The sequence below is a fragment of the Hemicordylus capensis genome, chromosome 2 (genome assembly GCF_027244095.1).
Source record: "Hemicordylus capensis ecotype Gifberg chromosome 2, rHemCap1.1.pri, whole genome shotgun sequence".
NCBI classification, from domain to species: domain Eukaryota; kingdom Metazoa; phylum Chordata; class Lepidosauria; order Squamata; family Cordylidae; genus Hemicordylus; species Hemicordylus capensis.
In genome coordinates this window covers 171,312,035-171,332,067 of record NC_069658.1, presented here as the reverse complement: position 1 = coordinate 171,332,067, position 20,033 = coordinate 171,312,035, and the positions used below count along the sequence as shown (strand labels likewise).

General features: G+C 44.6%; 1 protein-coding gene across 8 annotated transcripts in view; it reads left to right on the top strand.

Moving 5' to 3' along the window:
* Positions 1 to 20,033, top strand: part of LOC128345901 (alpha-2-macroglobulin-like protein 1) — a 137,573-nt gene that overhangs the window by 26,933 nt on the left and 90,607 nt on the right. For all 8 annotated transcript variants that reach the window (XM_053298538.1, XM_053298535.1, XM_053298536.1 and 5 more), the window contains 6 exons: positions 1,465 to 1,627; positions 3,244 to 3,328; positions 8,301 to 8,427; positions 12,604 to 12,718; positions 16,286 to 16,395; positions 16,588 to 16,752. In XM_053298538.1, the coding sequence (XP_053154513.1) occupies positions 1,465 to 1,627; positions 3,244 to 3,328; positions 8,301 to 8,427; positions 12,604 to 12,718; positions 16,286 to 16,395; positions 16,588 to 16,752 (765 nt within the window). The remainder of the gene's footprint in view (positions 1 to 1,464; positions 1,628 to 3,243; positions 3,329 to 8,300; positions 8,428 to 12,603; positions 12,719 to 16,285; positions 16,396 to 16,587; positions 16,753 to 20,033) is intronic.

Here is a 20,033-nt window from a genome sequence, read left to right as displayed (position 1 = left end):
AGCTCTGGATATCCTGCATCAAACAAGTGGCTGGACTAGATTGCTTACAAGGCTCGCTCCAACTTTATTATTCAGTTTATAAGTGTGTGTGTGTGTGTGTATGAATATGAATTGTTACGACAATATAATCTGGTATATCTGGCATGCATACTCTAGTATATCTTTGGCAAACTGAGCAAACCTGCTTGAATTGGATACATACAGGGATTACACTTCCCTTCAACCTGACTTAAAGGAACATACACAAACTAATTCAATATACACATTCACATATCTTACACTGCCAAGTTGTGAGGAGAATTATGCTATAAATCTGCACTTGAGCAGAAATCCTTAGAAACAGAGGAGGGGCAGAATTGTCTTCTGTCCTTGCCAGAATCCTACAGATCATAGGTGATTACATACACATTAGAACCTAAGGTCAGCAATGAAACTTGGGTCAGCACAAAGGAAGTGTTTCTTCACACAGTGCACAATTAGTCAATGGAATTTGTTGCCACATGATGTGGTGATGGACTCCGGCTTGGATGGCATTAAAAGAGAGTTGAACAAATTCAAGAAGGGCAAGTTTCTCAATGGCAACTAGTCTTGATGTGCTACCTTGGTTCAGAGGCTGTACACCTCTGAATACCAGTTCCGGGGACCAACATGCTTCACCACTTGCTTGTGGGGCTTCCCAGAAGCACTGTGGAGGGCCACTACGAGAAACAGAGCACAGGACTTGGCCTGATCCTTTTTTATGTTTCTTTTTTTATGTTTCCATTGTGGTAAATGCCCACAATGTTTACATTGTGTTATATTATGTTTTTGTGTTTATAACACAATATAAAAACACAATGTAACACAATGGACCGGGTCTCACAATCAGTGAGACCCGGTTTGGGGCGGGGAGGGAGCCCTGGGAGGCCAGATCGGCCTCCCACATGATTGCCGGCTCCGTGACGGAGCCAGCGGGGGCTGGGGGAAGCGGGGGCCAATTGGCCCCTGAAAGCTCCAGCATGCCCTGTGCAAGCATGCTGGCGAGACCCTCGGAGCCGGGCGGCTTTTCACCTCCCCTCTGGGGGTCTTCTCGTGAGTAGACGCGGTGTGAAGCCGCGCCGCGGCTACTCATGATCTTCAAAACCTCATGATCTTCTTGTGCTCGCTCCACAAACCTGGTTTTAGGGCAGGGGTTCTTGAGCGGGTTATCCGCTCTAGAACCACCGGGCTCGTAGCTGAGCCCAGTGGTTCTCACGATCGCAGAAAATTGGGCTAGTGGAGGCTAGCCCGATTTTCTTTGATTGTGAGAATAGCCCCAATACCTAATAGCTAAAGCACATTTAACATATTTAATTCTCCATCACACCCATACATATATGCTCCTTTCATCAGTATTTTGTACATCCTGTTCTGTGCATCTCAATGTTGCTGACAACTGCAGCTGACTCTGCATCACAGTTCTTTTGGTCTTATTCTCATGCACAGGATCCCAATGAGAACCGGATTGGCCAGTGGGTGAATGTGAAGTCCCAACAAGGCATTGTGGATTTGTCCTTCCCTTTAGCCTCTGAAGCAGCCCTGGGAAGTTATACCATCAAAGTGGGAGACAGTTATCTAAAACAACGAGAATTCAAAGTGGAGGAATATGGTAAGATTCAAGGGAAGACCATATTTCTTGCAAGATTAAAGATTAAGGTTAAATGGATTTGCTTACCTACTTACATCTCAGTCAAGAGTGTGCATTCATTTTAGGATGAACAGTAAAACATAATGATTAGGACCCATTTCATTCTGTTTGCCATCTGTCTCAATCAAGTACAATGGACTACAAAACCGGTCTTGAGGGAGCAATGATCCATTCAGGTTTAATAGGTCTGCTTTTTTCATTCAACCTTGCTTTCAGTTCTTACACATGCCACAGCTACAGAATGAGGAAGGAAGAGAGGGAGCACATAGGGGTAAAGTAACGGCATTATATCTCCAGTCTTGAACTCAGACGTATTAATCACCAAATGTCACAAGAAATTGAAAGGGAAACTATGTGTAATAGGAAGGCACAGTGGAATGTTTTTTGTATATTTCCTTTCCTGTGGGGGAGGGAGTTCAAACCTGAACATGCATACTGGCTGAGAGTTCAAGAGATTTGGTGTCTTAATGACAAATGAAAAGCCCAAATAGTTGGGGCAAACGGAAACCATCACTTTGCTTACAACCAGTCATGAATGTTGACAAGAAAGTGCTTTTGGGTTCTTTCCATTTTCCAAGCACATTTGAAGTAGAACTGGCTCCAGTGGAGAGCACCGATGATATCAGATGATATTATGTCAGGTGATATAAAAGCGCTTCAGTATTCGTGGCCATAGAGCTTCAATGGTTGTCTCACACATGCAGATCATCAGTAGATGGTGTGATCAACATAGTCTTGTATTATGCTGTGACAATATGCTATAGGGACCCAAAACAGCTTTGGGAAGGATTTTTGGTGGGAAACAGCATGGGAGTAAAGGGTCAAGGTAAGGGGTACATGCCCCCTAATTTAGGCCTTGCATGGCTGTCACAAGGCCAAACACATTTAATATTACATCTAGTTTGGCCCTTAACTACTGGGCTACACCAGCTCTCATGATTACTCAGTTCATGTTGATCTAGTGAAAGAGGTTGATAAGATATACTGTACTACTACTATTACTGTGAACATTTAAATGCCACTTATCAACAACAAATATCAGTTTTTATATAGAAAAATGATAATAAATAAGATGGCACTGCTGGCTTTCCACCCAGATTAAGACCAGAACCATCAGCTGCTACGGCCTAATAGCCATATGGTGAAGTAAACTGTGCATTATTCTATATTAATGAAATACAAAAACCTGTTTGAGAATGCCCAAGAGTCAGCACTGAGAGCATTCTCCTGCATTGCATCTTTGTCTGAAGTGTGAAAATGTGATGATGGAATTATAATATAATTATATGCATAATTAACCTATCTCAGAATTGAGGCAAATTCAGAGCATTGTAAAGGAAAGGACTTTGCACGAAGCTTGTATGGTTCCTTTCTGTGACTGGTGAGTATAAAGTAGTCCTGAATGTGCCTTTAGAGGCGGCCATGGCTTTTGAGACTGAACGCAAGGTTTTCAAAACTTACATGAGCATCAGCCTTCTTCAGCTGGTCATTTCAGATATTGCAGAATGAAACATGATGCGCTTCACCCTGTGTGAATAATTCTGTCAACCTGCCCTCCTTTACTTTCTCCATGATAGTGTTGCCTAAATATGAAGTGTTACTTCAGCTCCCGCCATTAGTCACCACCTTAGATGAAGAAATTCAGTTCAGTGTGTGTGGCAAGTAAGTAAAATCTTAAGCTATTCTTAGAGATAGTGGTGCCACTTGATGGTGAAGTACAGTATTTGATTCTCATAATGACCACAGCATGTGGACTTTCAATTAACTATGGTATTTAAAGCAAACCTATTCGCGCTAACTCTGATTCTTTCATCCACAAAATCCATTTATCCTTTCCTAACATTGTAGTATATTCTCCCCTCCCCTCCTCTCCCCATCTATCATTGGTCTAGCATTGTTGGTTGGCTCACCACCAGTCACCACAAAGTTGTTGTTTCCCTTTGCTGGACTGTTTTATAAAGGGTCTGTTTTGCATTGTGTTGTGTATGTGTACATTTGTACACTGTATGTGTGTTGTGTTTATTGTGTCTGAGTTGTTTGTATTGAACATTTCTCCTTTGTGTTTGTGTTGTGTTTGTCTGTTGCATCTGTGTTGTATTTAATAATAATAATAATAATAATAATAATAATAATAATAATAATATTGCACAGATTGCACAGACTGACTACAAACAAAGGCATGACAAAGTAGCCCAGTTTGCCACTGCTAACTGGGCAAAGAGGCAACTTTTACCATGGTGATTCTCTTTATTTAGCAGGGGGAGAGTAACTGGCCCTATCCACCCCCAGCACAGTACTTCCAGTGACTGTTGCTGGTGTGTGTCTTATGTTTCTTTTTAGAATGTGAGCCCTTTGGGGACAGGGAGCCATCTTATTTGTTATTTCTCTTTGTAAACCGCCCTGAGCCATTTTTGGAAGGGCGGTATAGAAATTGAATTATTATTATTATTATTATTATTATTATTATTATTATACACTGGGACATCTGCAAAAAATACAAGCTACCTGTAGCCAAACATTGGTGGGACCATAAAATTGAAAAAGTTGAAGAAAATGAAGATGTAAAAATATTATGGGACTTCCAACTACAAACACACAAACATCTGCCACACAATACACCAGATATAACTGTAGTCGAGAAGAAAGAAAAACAAGTCAAAATAATCGACATAGCAATACCAGAATAGAAGAAAAAGAAATAGAAAAAATCACCAAATACAAAGATCTACAAATTGAAATTGAAAGACTGTGGCATAAAAAGACCAAAATAATCCCAGTGGTAATTGGCGCCCTGGGTGCAGTTCCAAAAGACCTTGAAGAGCACCTCAACACCATAGGGGCCACAGAAATCACCATCAGCCAATTACAAAAAGCAGCTTTACTGGGAACAGCCTATATTCTGTGACGATATCTATAACCATTGACAATAAAATTCTGGCATCCCAGGTCCTTGGGAAGGACTTGATGTCTGGATAAAGCAAACCAGTCAATAACACCTGTCTGACTGTGTAAAATGATAATAATTCGATTTCTATACCGCCCTTCCAAAAACGGCTCAGGGCAGTTTACAAAGAGAAATAACAAACAAATAAGATGGCTCCCTGTCCCCAAAGGGCTCACATTCTAAAAAGAAACTTAAGACACACACCAGCAACAGTCACTGGAAGTACTGTGCTGGGGGTGGATAGGGCCAGTTACTTTCCCCCTGCTAAATAAAGAGAATCACCACAGTAAAAGGTGCCTCTTTGCCCAGTTTTGAATTTCAATTCCCAGTTGAATTCCCAGTAATTCCCAGTAATTTTGATATTACCTTGGTTTTGTACATTTCAAAGTTGAGGGGATATGCAGCTTGTGCTGACACACAATCCCGGAGCCAAGGTTAAGGCCCTTGGCAATGAGCTGGCCTGTGATGCTGGGTTTAGTGCTGTAGCACTGCTGGGATCTGCATGGATCCCAGCAGTTCTGAAGGGGAAGCCAAGCCTAAGCTTAGCTGCTTAAGCTTGGGCTTGGCTGCTTATGAGAATAGCCTCGCTATTTTGCTTTCTATTTCCACCTGGTGGTATATATACATTTATTATCAACAATTTTATATGACATGTCTCAAACAGGAAGGATCGCTATTGCTCATGACCCCCGAGGTGGAAAATGTATAATTTTAGCATTCAGAGAGATGCTATCAGACATACCAATCCTGCCCTTGTCCTTGCTTTCCTAACAATATAAAGAGTTGTAAAGTCTCCACAGAATGGCTCTGAAAGCCTGGTAGTTCCACTTTCTTCTATACCCATATTTCCTGAAGCAGCAGAATATCATCTTGCCTAATAAAGTCCCTAAATTTGCCATCTAGAGTTTATTCTCCCAACCAGCAATATTCCAGCTGAGTTGTCCCAAGGGTTGGTTGTTCAAGACTGTGGTTTTATTACTCTGTCATAGTTTGTCAATCCATCTCCCTAATCATATTTAGTTCTTCTCCCTCATCAATATATACAGCTCCATTACTCTTTGGAGGTACCCTTATCATTACCTCCGTTTGTCTTTCTAGGTAGATGTAACATCACACAACTCCGTTTGTTTCTAAGAATGTTCTTTGTAACCACTCCTCACTCAATGTTGGGTTGGCTGCAAGTGAAGTAAAATCAATCTAGCTGGCCTGGCGCAGAGCTGGCCTGGGTCAGTTCTCGCTGTCTCTCCCCCTGTCTCCCTTCAGCCCCTATCCATTCTCCCCCCCTTTCTTCAGCCCCAGTTCGTTCTCCCCCCTCCTTCCTTCAGCCCCAGTTGGTTCCCACCTGCGGCCAGGCCAGACGGTGCTTCCTCTTCCCTCCCGGCGACCAGAGTGGCTGCTGCTTCCACTTGTCGCCTGGCGGTCAGGCCAGCCACCGCTTCCTCTTGCTGCCACTTCCTCTCGCTGCCACTTCATCTCGCTGCCCGGCAGCCAGGCTGGCTGCTGCTTCCTCTCACTGCCCAGCGGCCAGGCTGGTTGCCGCTTTCTCTTGTTGCCCGGCGGCCAGGCGGGCCACTGCTTCCTCTCGCTGCCCAGCGGTTAGGCTGGCCGCCGCTTCCTCCTGCTGCCCGGTGGCCAGGCTAGACACCGCTTCCTCTCACTGGCCGCTCACCTTCCTCTCCCCCTCCCCTCACTCGTGAACTCTCACGAGAGCTGCCACACATGGGATTAGTCACAGGTAGGTCTTAATGAATTAAATATATAGATTCTCGGGGGGAGAGGATTTTATCTCCAGAAGACAACTTACTCTGGGAAACAGTGAGGCTCTGTGGGAAGAGTGGGCTTAGCCCACTTCTCCTGCAGATGAGCAGGGAGCCGTGACTGAGAGGCCGGATTGGCTGCCCACACGACTACTGGCTCTGCCACGGAGCCAGTAGGGGTGGCGGAGATTGGGGGCTGCCTGGCCCCCGGAAGTCCCAGGATGCCCCGTGCGAGTGTGCGGGGCATCCTGGGGAGACCCCCGAGACCGGGAGGCTTGTGTTAGCTGCCCAGTTGTGGGTTTCACCGTGAGTTGCCACAGTGCAGAGCTGCACTGCGGCGTCTCAGGATCAGACGAATGGGGTTAGCGGAGCACTTGCGAAACCTCATTTTGCAATCACAAGCACTTGCTCCGCTAACCTTGTTTAAGGGGAGGGGTACTTATTGGGGCTGCACAGCTCCTATTGCAGCACACAAACACAGGAAAGCAGGCTAGGCTCCCTTAGCCCTCAGTATGTCAGTTATTGGTGCCCCCCATTGTCTTACATCATAAAGCAGAAAAGCAACCTATATCCTTATATATAATTCATATATAATTTAACAATATAAAATGAAACAAGTCTGCTGTAGTCTTATTTTGTTACTTAAGGGGTCTGGATATTCAGTTTCAGCATATCAACTTACCAAGTAATCTTTGCATCTACATTTGAGGGTAACCACAGAAGGGCGTTCACCTTGGCTCGCTGCAATGGCCTCCCCTCAGTAGTGCTAGAAGGCCGCTATAGAAGGATCCCATTTGCAGACTGTCTATGCCCTGTGGCTCAGGGCAGATTGAAACTACTCGGCATGTCCTCCTATTCTGCTCGTTCTATAGAAGCATTCGTGCCTCTCTCATTCTTCCGCTGTTAAGCAAGTTTCTGGGACATCCAAGACAGTTCTACAGTTCCCTGCTACTTTCTGACTTTAAGCCTAACATATCTTATAGCGTTGCCAGATACTGTGTGGCAGTGATTGGCATCCGCCGGCAGATGACGGGCTCTGAGCCTTTTTAGCCCTGATTTGATTCTGTAATTGTTCACACACCCCTTTTTACTCCTTTTATTGCTCTTAACGTTCAATATAATTTTTACTCTGATCTTTTTAGCTCTATTATATTATTTTTTAACTCTACTATTTTATGTCCCCTATTAATGTCTTTTATGCATTTTTATTACTTTTAAACATATTATTATTTTATTATTATTATTATTATATGCATTTACATTTTTAGTATTTTAGCACTTTTAGCTCTTTTACCATTCACATTTTTAACACCCTCATATATTCTAAGTATTATTAGTTCTTTTAATGTTAATATGCATCATCACATATGTAACTACCTTCCATTTCCATTTTTATTTACTCGTATTCTCTAATTTGTATTTTTATGCTGGTCTATGACTGTAATAAAGGATGATGATGATGATGATGATGATGATGATGATGATGATCATTTGGAGTGGGGAACCTGAAGACAAAAGGCTAGCCTTAAGGTCTAACGAGGCTGAATAAATTCAGAGGTTGGATAAACTCAAACCCCATTTTCTGATGTAAAGTGGCTGCTTTGGCATGAATCTTTTCCAACTTATTTGTGCAAAATGAAAATCATATAAAGCCCAAAATATCTTTCCTTGCAGGACATAGAATATGATACTCTATTTCTTCAAAGAGAATTATTTGGAGAACCTCTCTCTAAAAGATTCTCTTATATTAGGCTTTTATTATCTTCCTTCTGCAAGAATAAATTTCGTACATCATTTTTCTTGTCGTTTCCATTGTTCTAGTGGACTCCCCCTCCCTTTTTGCACTCCCACCCCCTATAGGATTATCATGAATGTTGACTGCTTTGGCTAATGCTTTTTTCTGTTCCTTCCCACCTTCTGCTTTCTGATCCAGGTACACATATGGAAAGCCTGTTCTTGGGAATGTACATGTGACATTGAATCGGGAAATATCATATTATTTTTTAATAGAGAGAACTAATGAATCACTTCCTATCATTGAAAAGGAGTTTATAGGGCAGGTGAGTGAACTGGGAAAGAAACTGAACAATTAGAATTAGAACAATTCTAACTGAACAATTAGAATTAGCTGCCTATTCCAGCCTACCCTTTGATTCACAGTCAAAGAGGCTATTCACACAATTGCCTCCGCGAGCCCGATTTTCTGCAATCATGAGAACCACTGGGCTCAGCTGTGAACCTGGTGGTTCTTGAGCGGGTAACACGCTCAATTAGCCTGCCCCTAAAACTGGGTTTGCGGAGCGAGCGCTCTGCAAGCCCTTTTTTAAAAATCGTGAGTAGCCACACCGTGGGTCCGCACCATGGCTACTCACAAGGACACCCCCGAAGGGGAGGCGAAAAGCCACCTCCCGGCTCTGGGGGTCTCGCCAGCATGCCCTGCGTGCTCGCACAGGGCATGCTGGAGCTTCCGGGGGCCTATCGGCCCCCACTCCCCCCAGCCCCTGCCGGCTCCATCACGGAGCCAGCAATCGTGTGGGCTGCCGATCCGGCCGCCCAGGGCTCCTGCCCTGCTCGTGTGTGGGGAGAGCGGGCTTAGCCCGCTCTCCCCGCTCACTCTCACAAACCAGGTCTCACTGATCACGAGACCCAGCTCAGAGATTCCTTGAGCAGCTGCCCTTGCTCTCTGCTTTTCACAAAAATTGAGCAAGGTGAGTGGGGAGGAGGCAAAAAGTATTCTATTATGCCAGATTGGTCTATAGAGAAGATTTTCCAGTAGCCTAATTTATTATTCCAGAAGCCTAATTTGTTAAGATGCACAACCATGACTTTTCCAAGAAAAATGGCAAGTAGTCACCTAGTTTAGCAGTCTGTTTTCTTAAAATGTGCCATGGTAGATGGAGGTATTGCTTATGATTTTAAGGGGTAGTATGCATTGGGTAGAGTTCAAAATTGGCTTTCTATTCAGATAATAGATTTTTAGAGCTTGAAGAGACCTTGGAGATCTAATTTAAACACCATATCCTCAGTGCATAAATCTGTTAATACAACATCCCTGAAAGGGGAGGAGAATTGGTCTTGTGGTTGCAGGCATGAATTGTCCCCTTTGCTAAGCAGGGTCCACCCTGGTTTGCATTTGACTCAGATACTACTTATGAGCACAATAAGATATTCCCCTTAGGCCTAGGGGGTGTGGCCACTCTGCGAAGAACACCCGCATGCTTGCATGCAGAAGGTTCCCGGTTCCCGCCCTGACATCTTCAGATAGGGTTGAGGGAGACTCCTGCCTGCAACCTTGGAAAAGCCTCTGCCAGTCTTTCTAGGCTTTACTGAGCTGGATGGACCAATAATAATAACAACTCAGTATAAGTCAGTTTCCTGTGTCTTTCCTATGTCCCTAGATGGCCAACCAGACTCTGAAAACCTCTAAAAAAAGGAGAGTCCATCAATGTGTGAAGTAAACCATTCCTTGTCAAGCAACCTTTACAGTTAGGAAATGTCTTCTGATGGCAACCTTTGGCATATCAGCTGTTGCTGAACTACCACTCCCAATTTATTGTGGCTGGGGATGATGGGAGTTGTAGTTCAACAAGAGCTGGAGAGCCAAGTTTCCCTACCCCGTCTAAATCAGCTTCCTGTCTGAATCTGCTTCACAATGATTCTAGTCCTGCCCTCAGGAACAGCAAATAACAAATGTGCACCTTCTTCCATGTGACAGTCCAGATATTTGAGGGCGGCTATCATAGTACCCCTGAATCTTCTCTTGATACCCAGCTCCCATCAGCAGCATCTCAATACAGTTGGCCACCTGATGTGAGGTGCAACATGTCACCTTGTCCTCTGCCTCTCTGTTCCCATCTCTGGGCTGGAGCCTGCTGCCACTACCCCACCTCCGATCTGTCATCGTCCTTGCTTCAACAGCAGTGGTCAGATAACTTGTTCACTCATCCAGTCTTGATAGCTCACTGCCTCTGTTTCCCAAGCACTGCACTTGTCTGGCTTGGTCTCCTCCATTCAAGCATCCCACAGAAGAGTCCACAGAAGGAAAAACGGAGCTCCAAGAAAAGGAGTCTTCCGTGGGATGCTTGAACGGAGGAGACTAAGAAAGTCCTGTGCTGGGAAATCAACAACAGCAAGCAATGGTGAAACTGTGTAATGATTTAAGTGTTACTGTATCTTTAAATAAAACGGGATCTTACTGTGGGCTACAGTTTAGTTATTTTAGTTCAGTTGATAGTTGTCAGTTGTAGTTGATCTCTTAAGGTATGACTGCATAGCTTTTGTTTTACCTTTAATTAAATGTTATTAGCTTATATACTTGTGATATTACAATGACAATCACAACAGACTGGACAGGCAAGTGAGTAAGTTGGTTGCTGCTGCTGGAGCAGTGATGATGACCAGATGGACCCTGAGTGGGGAAAGAGAGGGGAAAGGAGAGAAGGTGGGTGGCATCAGCAGGCTCCATCCCAGAGGTTGAGGGGGAGGCAGGAATGGCAAGACAAAAGAGCAGTTACGGAGAAGAGAAGTGGCAGGGACTAATTGGGCTGAGAAACCTTTCAGCATGCTGAGTCTTTTTATATTTGATAGGGGGAGAATTCATTCACAGCACAGCATCCCTCCAGTGTCTGTTGCTGGTGTTTACTTTGTATTTTTTTTAAAAACTGTGAGTCTTTTTGAGACAGGGCTTCCTCTTCTTACTTATTTATTACATTTCTATTCCGCCCTATCCATCCAAAGGCTCTGGGTGGTGTACAACCCTCTTCTTAATCTACATCTATGACTATGAGAACTTTTCTCTTGAAATGTGGTAAATAAATAAACAAATAATCTTCTTAATCTATATAAATAATTTTCTTAATCTATATAAATAATCTTCTTAATCTATATAAATGTCTATGAGAACTTTTCTCTTGAAATGTGGTAAGTAAATAAATAAATAATGCATGGTTGAAGGAAGACCTTGACTGGAGGTAGTGGAGCAGTTTTCTGTCTCTGTCTGTATGGATTCTGGCAAGAATGGAAGGGCGGTATAAATTTTTTAATAATAAATAAATAATAAATAAATAAGAAACCATAAGTATCCATCAATGAGCTAGCTAGGCATTCACTACTGTTACACCATTTTGCCAGTGAGCAATATCCTCCATTTGAAGGTAACCATGAAAATTCTTGTAAAGAGAGGAAGTGAGTTTCCAATAAAGGAGCATGATGTGTGCATTCAGAGTCAGAATATACACATCTACTCCCTCTGTTTTTAATGTGCCCATTCTATAGGAGGTGTGAGCTGTTGCTAGGTGGAGACACAATATCTTCCTTTGCAATGCAGTCCAGTACGCTATTTCTGCGCCTCATGATTGGTCAAGGACTAAGGAGGCAGAATGCTGCTGCCCTGCTAATCACTGCAATAACCTTTTCACTCCTTCCCCAAGTGTTGTTTGGATAGATAGTACTAAAAGTCAACAAAATCACTTTATGCTTTTTTCCAGTCTCTATGGGACATTAAAATGTATGACTCTCCTTTGTCCTTTCATCTGCCTGCTTCTGAAGCCAAGATGAGAATAGCAGCCTCATTCTGTGCTGCTATGGCATAAGGCTATTCACATGACTCACAGGGGTGGGGGGCGGGGAGGCAGGGCTGCACCTACTTCCCTCCAGAAGATGGGTGATTCTCCTTTGGGCACGCTATCGTGCACCCACATGATCTGCATTGCTCCCAGAAGTGCAGATCTCTGGAGACTGAGACAACGAGTCCCGGACAATGAGCCTCCAGGAATCCCAAGATGAACCTTGCAGTGAGTGCAGTGCATTGGGGAATTCCCCCCGGAGCTGAGCGCTCTAGGCATCTGACTCTGTGTTTGCTTGGGCAGTGTGCAGGCTGAACATACACGCAACCCTGGCACTGGGGTTAAGGGCACACGCAACCCTTAACCCTTGGTAAAGGCCAGGGTTAAAGGTCAGGCTCCCCACAAGGGCAGCGCTGGGACTGGGATCCCCAACAGTCCAGCCTAACAAGCTTTTGAGGCTGGGCTGCCCTAGCCTGGTTTTGGTTGCTCGTGTGCATAGCCTCCAAGTCGCATTATGTAACAATTGCAAAATCAATTTCACATTTTATTATAGTGGAAATAATTGCTTTTAAAAGGCTCACACTAACTTCAAACAGCCAAGATGTGGTAAAACAGAAGAGGGTCTTGCAGTGGGCAGCTTTGCTAATGCAGTTTTTCTTTTTGTATTCTCAGACTGACAAGACAGGTTGTGCTCATTTTACTGTTAGTGCAAAAGATCTGAACCTCTCTCAAGAAAGCTATTCCAATTATATTCAGGTTGATGCAGAATTGGAAGAGAAAGGAACAGGTATCAGGGGCGGTGGGGGAATGGGGAAATACAGATTGGAATGTTGGATCGCTTTCATTTTGCCTGGATCTTGGATTGCTTCTCCCTTTCTAATTTTACAGCATCAGAAGTTTTTAAACTTGAGATTTTGGTATAGAGGTATTTTCAGGCTTTAGGTGCATTCTATCAAGCTTTCTAGTCCAACAGTGAGCCTCTTCTCATGACCAGCGAGAAGGGCACCAGAGCGGGCTGCGGGGAAAGCGGATTAGACTCCCTTTCCCTGCAGGCGAGTGCTCCTCCTGTGCTGGGTGTGCTCCCCGTGTGCCCACATGATTCCCCGTGTGCCCAGGCAGCAGGGAAGGTCAGAGGCTGGGATGTGTCATCCTGGCCCCCAGAAATACCGTAATGCAGCACTTGAGTGTGCAGTGCATCATGGAGATCCCCCCTCCCCAGACTCCCTGCAGTCTGGCAGCCGCACCAGACGACTTTAAAAAACGGAGTTAAGAGAGCACTCACTCTCCTAACCCTGTTTTGAGGGGAGGCTACTTAGGTGGGTTTGCCACCGTGTGCTGCCGTGATCAGCCTGTTCCCGGCGTTTCACATGTGCATGCAAAGCCGGGCTGGGCTCCCTTAGCCTGGTTCTGCACACATGTGTGAATAGCCTCTTTATTTACACAGTCTGAGAGTATTCCCTGTACCACACAATGGAAATGTGCAAAAACCATGTTGCAGCCTCTTATATAAGCAGTACTTCCTCCAACTTTCTGTTCAGCACTAAAGTTACCTGATGGCTAGATAGCTCTCAAATACTACGACTGCAGCTTCAAAGGCAATGTGCCTCTAAAAACCATGGCTGGGGACCAAACGTGGGAGGGGCATGCCTTTGTTTCCTGCTTATGGGCTTTGACTTTGCTATGATATGTAAAAAGGGCTGATGTGTCATTTGAAAGTTCATAGTGTAAATACAGTATGCACATGGTACAATTTGGTAAGAACATGAGAACAGCCCTGCTGGATCAGGCCCAAGGCCCATCAAGTCCAGCATCCTGTTTTGCACAGTGGCTCACCAGATTCCTCTGAGAAGCCCACAAGCAAGAAGTGCATGCCCTCTCTCTTTTTATTGCTCCCCTGCAACTGATATTGAGAGGCATCTTGCCTCTGAAGCTTGAAGTGGCCTGTAGCCTCCAGACTAGTAGCCAGTGATAGGCCTGTCCACGAATTTGTCTAAGCCCCCTTTAAAGATATCCAAGCTAGTTGCCATCACTACATCCCTGCATAGAAGTCCATAGATTAATGTGCTGTGTGAAAAAGTACTTCATCTTGTAGATCCTAAATTTCCTGATCTTCAGTATCATGAGATGACCCCTGGTTCTAGTATTGTGAAAGAGGGAGAAAAAATTCTCCCTGTCTATTCTCTGCACTCCATGCATGATTTTATACACCTCAATTATGTCTCCCCTTAGTCTCCTCTTTTCCAAAGTAAAGCGACACAAATGCTGTAGCCTAGCCACATAAGGAAGGTGCTCCAGGCCCCAGTTGCCCTCTTCTGCACCTTTTCCAGTTCTACGATATCCTTCTTAAGATACGGTGACCAAAACTGTATGTAGATGTGGCCGTGCCATAGATTTATACAAGGGCATTATAATATAAGAATTTTTATTTTCAATCCCTTTCCTAATGATCACTAGCATGGAATTGGCCTTTTCCACTGCTGAGTTGACATTCTCAACAGGCTGTCCTCCACAACCCCAAGATCTCTCTCCTGGTCAGTCACTGACAGCTCAGACCCCATCAGTGTATATATGAAGTTGGGGTTCTTTTTTGCCCCGATATGCTTCCCTTTAGACGTGCTTACACTGAACTGCATTTGCCATTTTGTTGCCCACTCACCCAGTTTGAGAGAACCTTTTGGAGCTCCTCACAATCTGTTTTGTTTTTGGAGCTTCTCACAATCTGTTCACTACCCTAAATAGTTTAGTACCATGTGCAAGTCTGTCCACTTCACCACTTACCCCAGCGTCTTACTTCCTTCCATTGTAAAAGTTGCTCATGTACCACTGATTTCAGATTCCCTCTAAAGAGACTCCCTTGGTTGGAATGCCCCTCTGTGACATCACAGTACCTGAGTCAATGGCTGTCAGGCAGTCTATTGATACCTTGAACCAATGATATATCTTGCTGTCTTTAATTCATTTATTTATTGCATTTATATCCCACTCTTCCTCTGAGGAGCTCAGAGTGGTGTACATGCTTATTTTTATCCTCACAACAAACCTGTGAGGTAGGTTAGGCTGAGAGGTACACGACTGGCCCAGAGTCACCCAGTGAGTTTCATGGTTGAATGGGGATTCGAACTTGGGTCTTCCCAGTCCTAGTCCAATACTCTAACCACTACGCTATGCCTCTAGCCTTAATGTACTTTATCCTTTACTCTGTATAATGCAGTTCTCCCACCTACCCCAGAACACATTTGCTGCATTTATAAAGGTAATCTTGTTTTCTCAGTAAAGTTCCTGAAATAATTTACTTTCTATGTCATATTCTTATAGAATTCTTTTTGCACACCCAAGCCCCAATAAAGACAGGACACGTGTCATTGAAGAAAACTAGGGCCACTTTATTAGCAATAGCAATAGCAATAGCACTTACATTTATATACCGCTTTATAGCCGGAGCTCTCTAAGCGGTTTACAATGATTTAGCATATTGCCCCCAACATTCTGGGTACTCATTTTACCGACCTCGGAAGGATGGAAGGCTGAGTCAACCTTGAGCCCCTGGTCAGGATCAAACTTGTAACCTTCTGGTTACAGGGCGGCAGTTTTACCACTGCGCCACCAGGGGCTCTTAATTACAATTATTAATTACAATTTTCCTGCAACGGGGACAAACTAACAGAGTGTGGGCACCACCCATGAGGGTCAGCCTCCTAAGGAGGACTGCCCACCGCAGGGTGAAGGACTGCCCACCGCAGTGATTCAGCCAGTCACTGAGTCCTGACATGGTCACACCACAAGGTTTTATCCCTGCTAAGGGGAGGCTAGCCTGACCCACCCCAACTCAGGCCACAGAACTCTGAGTGGTGCGTCAAGCCACCCTCTGAGTAGGGGCAGATCTCGGCCCAAGGGCTGCAAAACCCGAAAGAGCTGTTCCTCGACTCCCTCTTGCCTTAAATGATCCTCCAGCCCAACACCAAACAGCCTACCCCAGCCCACACTCACCTGCAAAGTGACCAAAATATCCCAAATGGTGAAACCTTATCAGAAAAAGTCAGTGAGAAGTAGGTGAAAATAGGCCACACATAGAGCCAATCAGGTATGACCCTCACCCCAAATCCTACTTTGCCCCAAAAGACGACCGGATAACCCTCACTGGCCATGGGATGGGTGGGTGCCTTGCCCGAGAGCAACTGAGCAGAGGAGAATGGAACCCACTGCTTATGCATTGCTCCCATTGGCTGGCCCCCATCACGTGCCGGGGGAGCCAAGATGGCGGGGTGCCTGTCTATGGGGCCAGGCGCACAACTCCACCCCCCACCAAACCATAAAATGCAGCTGTGCTGAGCCAAGATTTCACTTCTCTCTGCAGGCATGACACACTCAGGAAGTGACACCATCTTTATCACCACCAAATCAGTTGATGTTGAATTCATCAATCTCAATCCATACTACAAGCATGGGTTTCCATATACTGGAAAGGTGAGTTCCTAAATACACACCCACCTACCCTCTTCATCGCCCAGGGAGCTGATGTGGCACTGCTTTCTTTGCACTCTTGCTTAATGTGCAGGGACAGAAAGATGTTTTTGAAGATGTCACTTGGAGGTGCCATTTCAAGCTTTGGTTGGAGCAAGCAGATGTCTTCCCATTAACTCCTGATTTGTTCTGCAGATGAAATTTACTGTTAATGAAGTACCTATCAAGAACCAGACTGTCTATCTTACAGTTGATTTCAATGAGGTGGAGACACACTTTCAATTCATCACAGATGAGAATGGTGAAGCTCACTTCTCTTTAGACACAACAGCATGGCAAGATGCTCTGGTTTCTATACGGGTGAGTCATCAACATATTGCCAAAAGAGATTTGGAGGAAAAGGATGAGATGCAAAGACTAAAGCCCTGATCATATTAGGGATGTGCAAAAAATTTCAGGCACAGATCGATCTGTGCCCAAAACGAGCAATTTTGGGTGATTCGGGTCCGAACCGAATCACCCCCGATGTCACCCAATATTTTTCGGGCCCGAGCCGAATCACCCCTGATTCGGGCCCGAAAAATCCGGGTGATTCGGGCTGACGTCTCTTTGAATTTCCCGCCTTTTTGCCTCCATTGATTTGAATGCAAAAAGGTCTAATGTGACGTCAGCTTGAATTTTGGGTCCCAGGGGCAAAATAGTGGGGTGGGGTGGTAGTGCCTAATGGATGGAGGCTACCACCCAAATTTCAGGGGAATTGGGCAAAGGGCTGATTTTTGGGGAATTTTTGAAGTTTTAGTGTCTTTGGGGCATATCAGGGGCATAGCTTGGGATCTGGGCAAAAAGAGTCGGGTGGGGTCGTAGTGCCTAATGGGTGGAGGCTACCACCCCAATCTCAGAGTGATTGGGCAGAGGGCTGATTTTTGGGGAATTGTTGAAGTTTATGCATCTTTAAGGTTTTTCCCCATAGAGAAGCATTGAGGTGTCAGCAAATGTATAGCTTCACGTGGTGGGCAAAGGGGTGGCCTAGAGCAGTGTGGGGTTGGTGGTAGTGCCAGGTAGGGTCAAGGAAGCTACCTGAATTTTTTCAAAGGATTTGGGCAAAGGGCTGATTTTTGGGGAATTGTTAAAATCTACGCATCTTTAAGGTTTTTCCCCATAGAGAAGCATTGAGGTGTCAGCAAATGTATAGCTTCACGCGGGGGGCAAAGGGGTGGCCTAGAGCAGTGTGGGGTTGGTGGTAGTGCCAGGTAGGGTCAAGGAAGCTACCTGAATTTTTTCAAAGGATTTGGGCAGAGGGCTGATTTGGGGGGAATTGTTAAAGTTTATGCGTCTTTAAGGTTTTTCCTCATAGGGTATGCATGGAGCTTTCAGCAGCCCCATAAGTGCACTTGCGGGGTGCTGGGGTGGCCCAGAGCGAGTGGTAGTGTAGTGCACATAGGGTGCCAACCACCCCCATGGGTTTCTAACATGGTGCTGTTGTTTCAGAGGTGCTGTTGTTTCAGAGGTATTCTGAGTGTGGATTCTATGATAGCAAATTAGAGTGGATTCATAGTGTTTCACTGAAAATCTCATTAGCTATCATAGAATCCACACTCAGAATACCTCTGAAACAACAGCACCCTGTACCCCATGGGTTAGAAACCCTTGGGGGTGGTTGGAACCCTATGTGCCACTACCACTCGCTCTGGGCCACCCCAGCACCCCCCAAGTGCACTTATGGGGCTGCTGAAAGCTCCATGCATACCCTATGAGGAAAAACCTTAAAGACGCGTAAACTTTAACAATTCCCCCCAAATCAGCCCTCTGCCCAAATCCTTTGAAAAAATTCAGGTAGCTTCCTTGACCCTACCTGGCACTACCACCAACCCCACACTGCTCTAGGCCACCCCTTTGCCCACCACGTGAAGCTATACATTTGCTGACACCTCAATGCTTCTCTATGGGGAAAAACCTTAAATTGTAAACTTCAACAATTCCCCAAAAATCAGCCCTCTGCCCAATCACTCTGAAATTGGGGTGGTAGCCTCCACCCATTAGGCACTACGACCCCACCCCACTCTTTTTGCCCAGATCCCAAGCTATGCCCCTGATATGCCCCAAAGACACTAAAACTTCAAAAATTCCCCAAAAATCAGCCCTTTGCCCAATCCCCCTGAAATTTGGGTAGTAGCCTCCAACCATTGGGCACTACCACCCCACCCCACTATTTCCCCCCTGGGATCCATTTTTCATACCCGAATCCGAACCGAATCAGGTGTGATTTGGGTAGCCCAGATTCGGGCACAGAACAGAACGGGGGTGATTTGGTTTGGGTCCCGAACCGAATCACCGAAAACCCGAATTGCACACCCCTAGATCATATGCATTTAAATTGGCAGGTCACATAGCAATGCTAGTGTACTGGGATAGCAGTTATTTTGTACAATATTGATGTGCAGGTGGAGGAAAGTTCAGGCACAAGCAGCATAAAACAGAGAGGCTGACATGAATATTTATGAAGTATATGTATGAATCTGAGTTTATTATATCCTACCCATGAACTCCCTTATTCCAGAGATGTTTCAATTCAAGCATCACTTTTTACAGTGAATCCATTGTTGTTGCCAACCTGTTGCATTCCAGTGTTTTCTGTTTTTGCAGACCTGCTATGTGATGATTTAAAAAATTTAAAGTACAATTGCAATACCAGCCTCTCTTATGCAAAGCACTATTCAGGCTTTTCAGAGCTTCTATAAATACTACTTTAAAGCAGTGTTTGGAGCTCATGCAGAGGGGTAGTCTGGATGACCCATACCCCATGAAAGTCAGAAATGGCTTTCTGGAGAGAGTCATACTCACTCACGGTATGCTCACATTTTTATCATGTGGGATGTGCAGACTGGTTAAGTTGATGCTCCCCTCTCTCTCTTTCTCTCATTCCCCTCTTGCTTCTCATTCCCTGCCTCTAGCTCCCAGACTTAATTTGCTCTTTGTAGTTGTTGCGTATTTCTGTTTATTTCTAGTATATTGGCCATACTAACCCAATATGTATTTTAAAATATGCTTTAACAAGTATAACTGTCCTTTTACTTTCCTTAAGGTGAAAATCTGTGTGTGTATGTGCGCGCACATGCGTATATACGCTCGTGCACCTATTAACTTTGGATTAATAGGCGCACACCTAAATGCCTGGACCAATTTGTACCAAATCTAGTACAGTTGTAGTTCCAGGTACATTTTAATCGGTGGGGTGTAGGGGGAGGCCAAGGCTTCATAAATTAGTTTTTAGGAGTTATTTTGCTTCTATTCCATGCAATTTTATTGCTACTGTATTAATCATTGCTTCAAAGCTTTATTTAAAGGAAAACTTAGAATTGCACCTGCACATGTGGCTGAAACCTTCATTTCCACTATAACACAAACATGGAAACCAGATCTACCAGTGAGTAGCTGGAACCTTAATTACCTTATTTAGTATGTATGCACAGACTAAGAACATGCACAGGTGTACATCTGTGAGTTTTCCTGGTCTGTGCACATATACTTTGTTGCCTAGAGTCCTACAAATTTCCCAGAACTGGAAATTTCACGGCTCCCTTGCAGAAGTGTGTTATATTCAAGCTTCATATAGGAAGCATCATGAACTTTAGCAAAACATT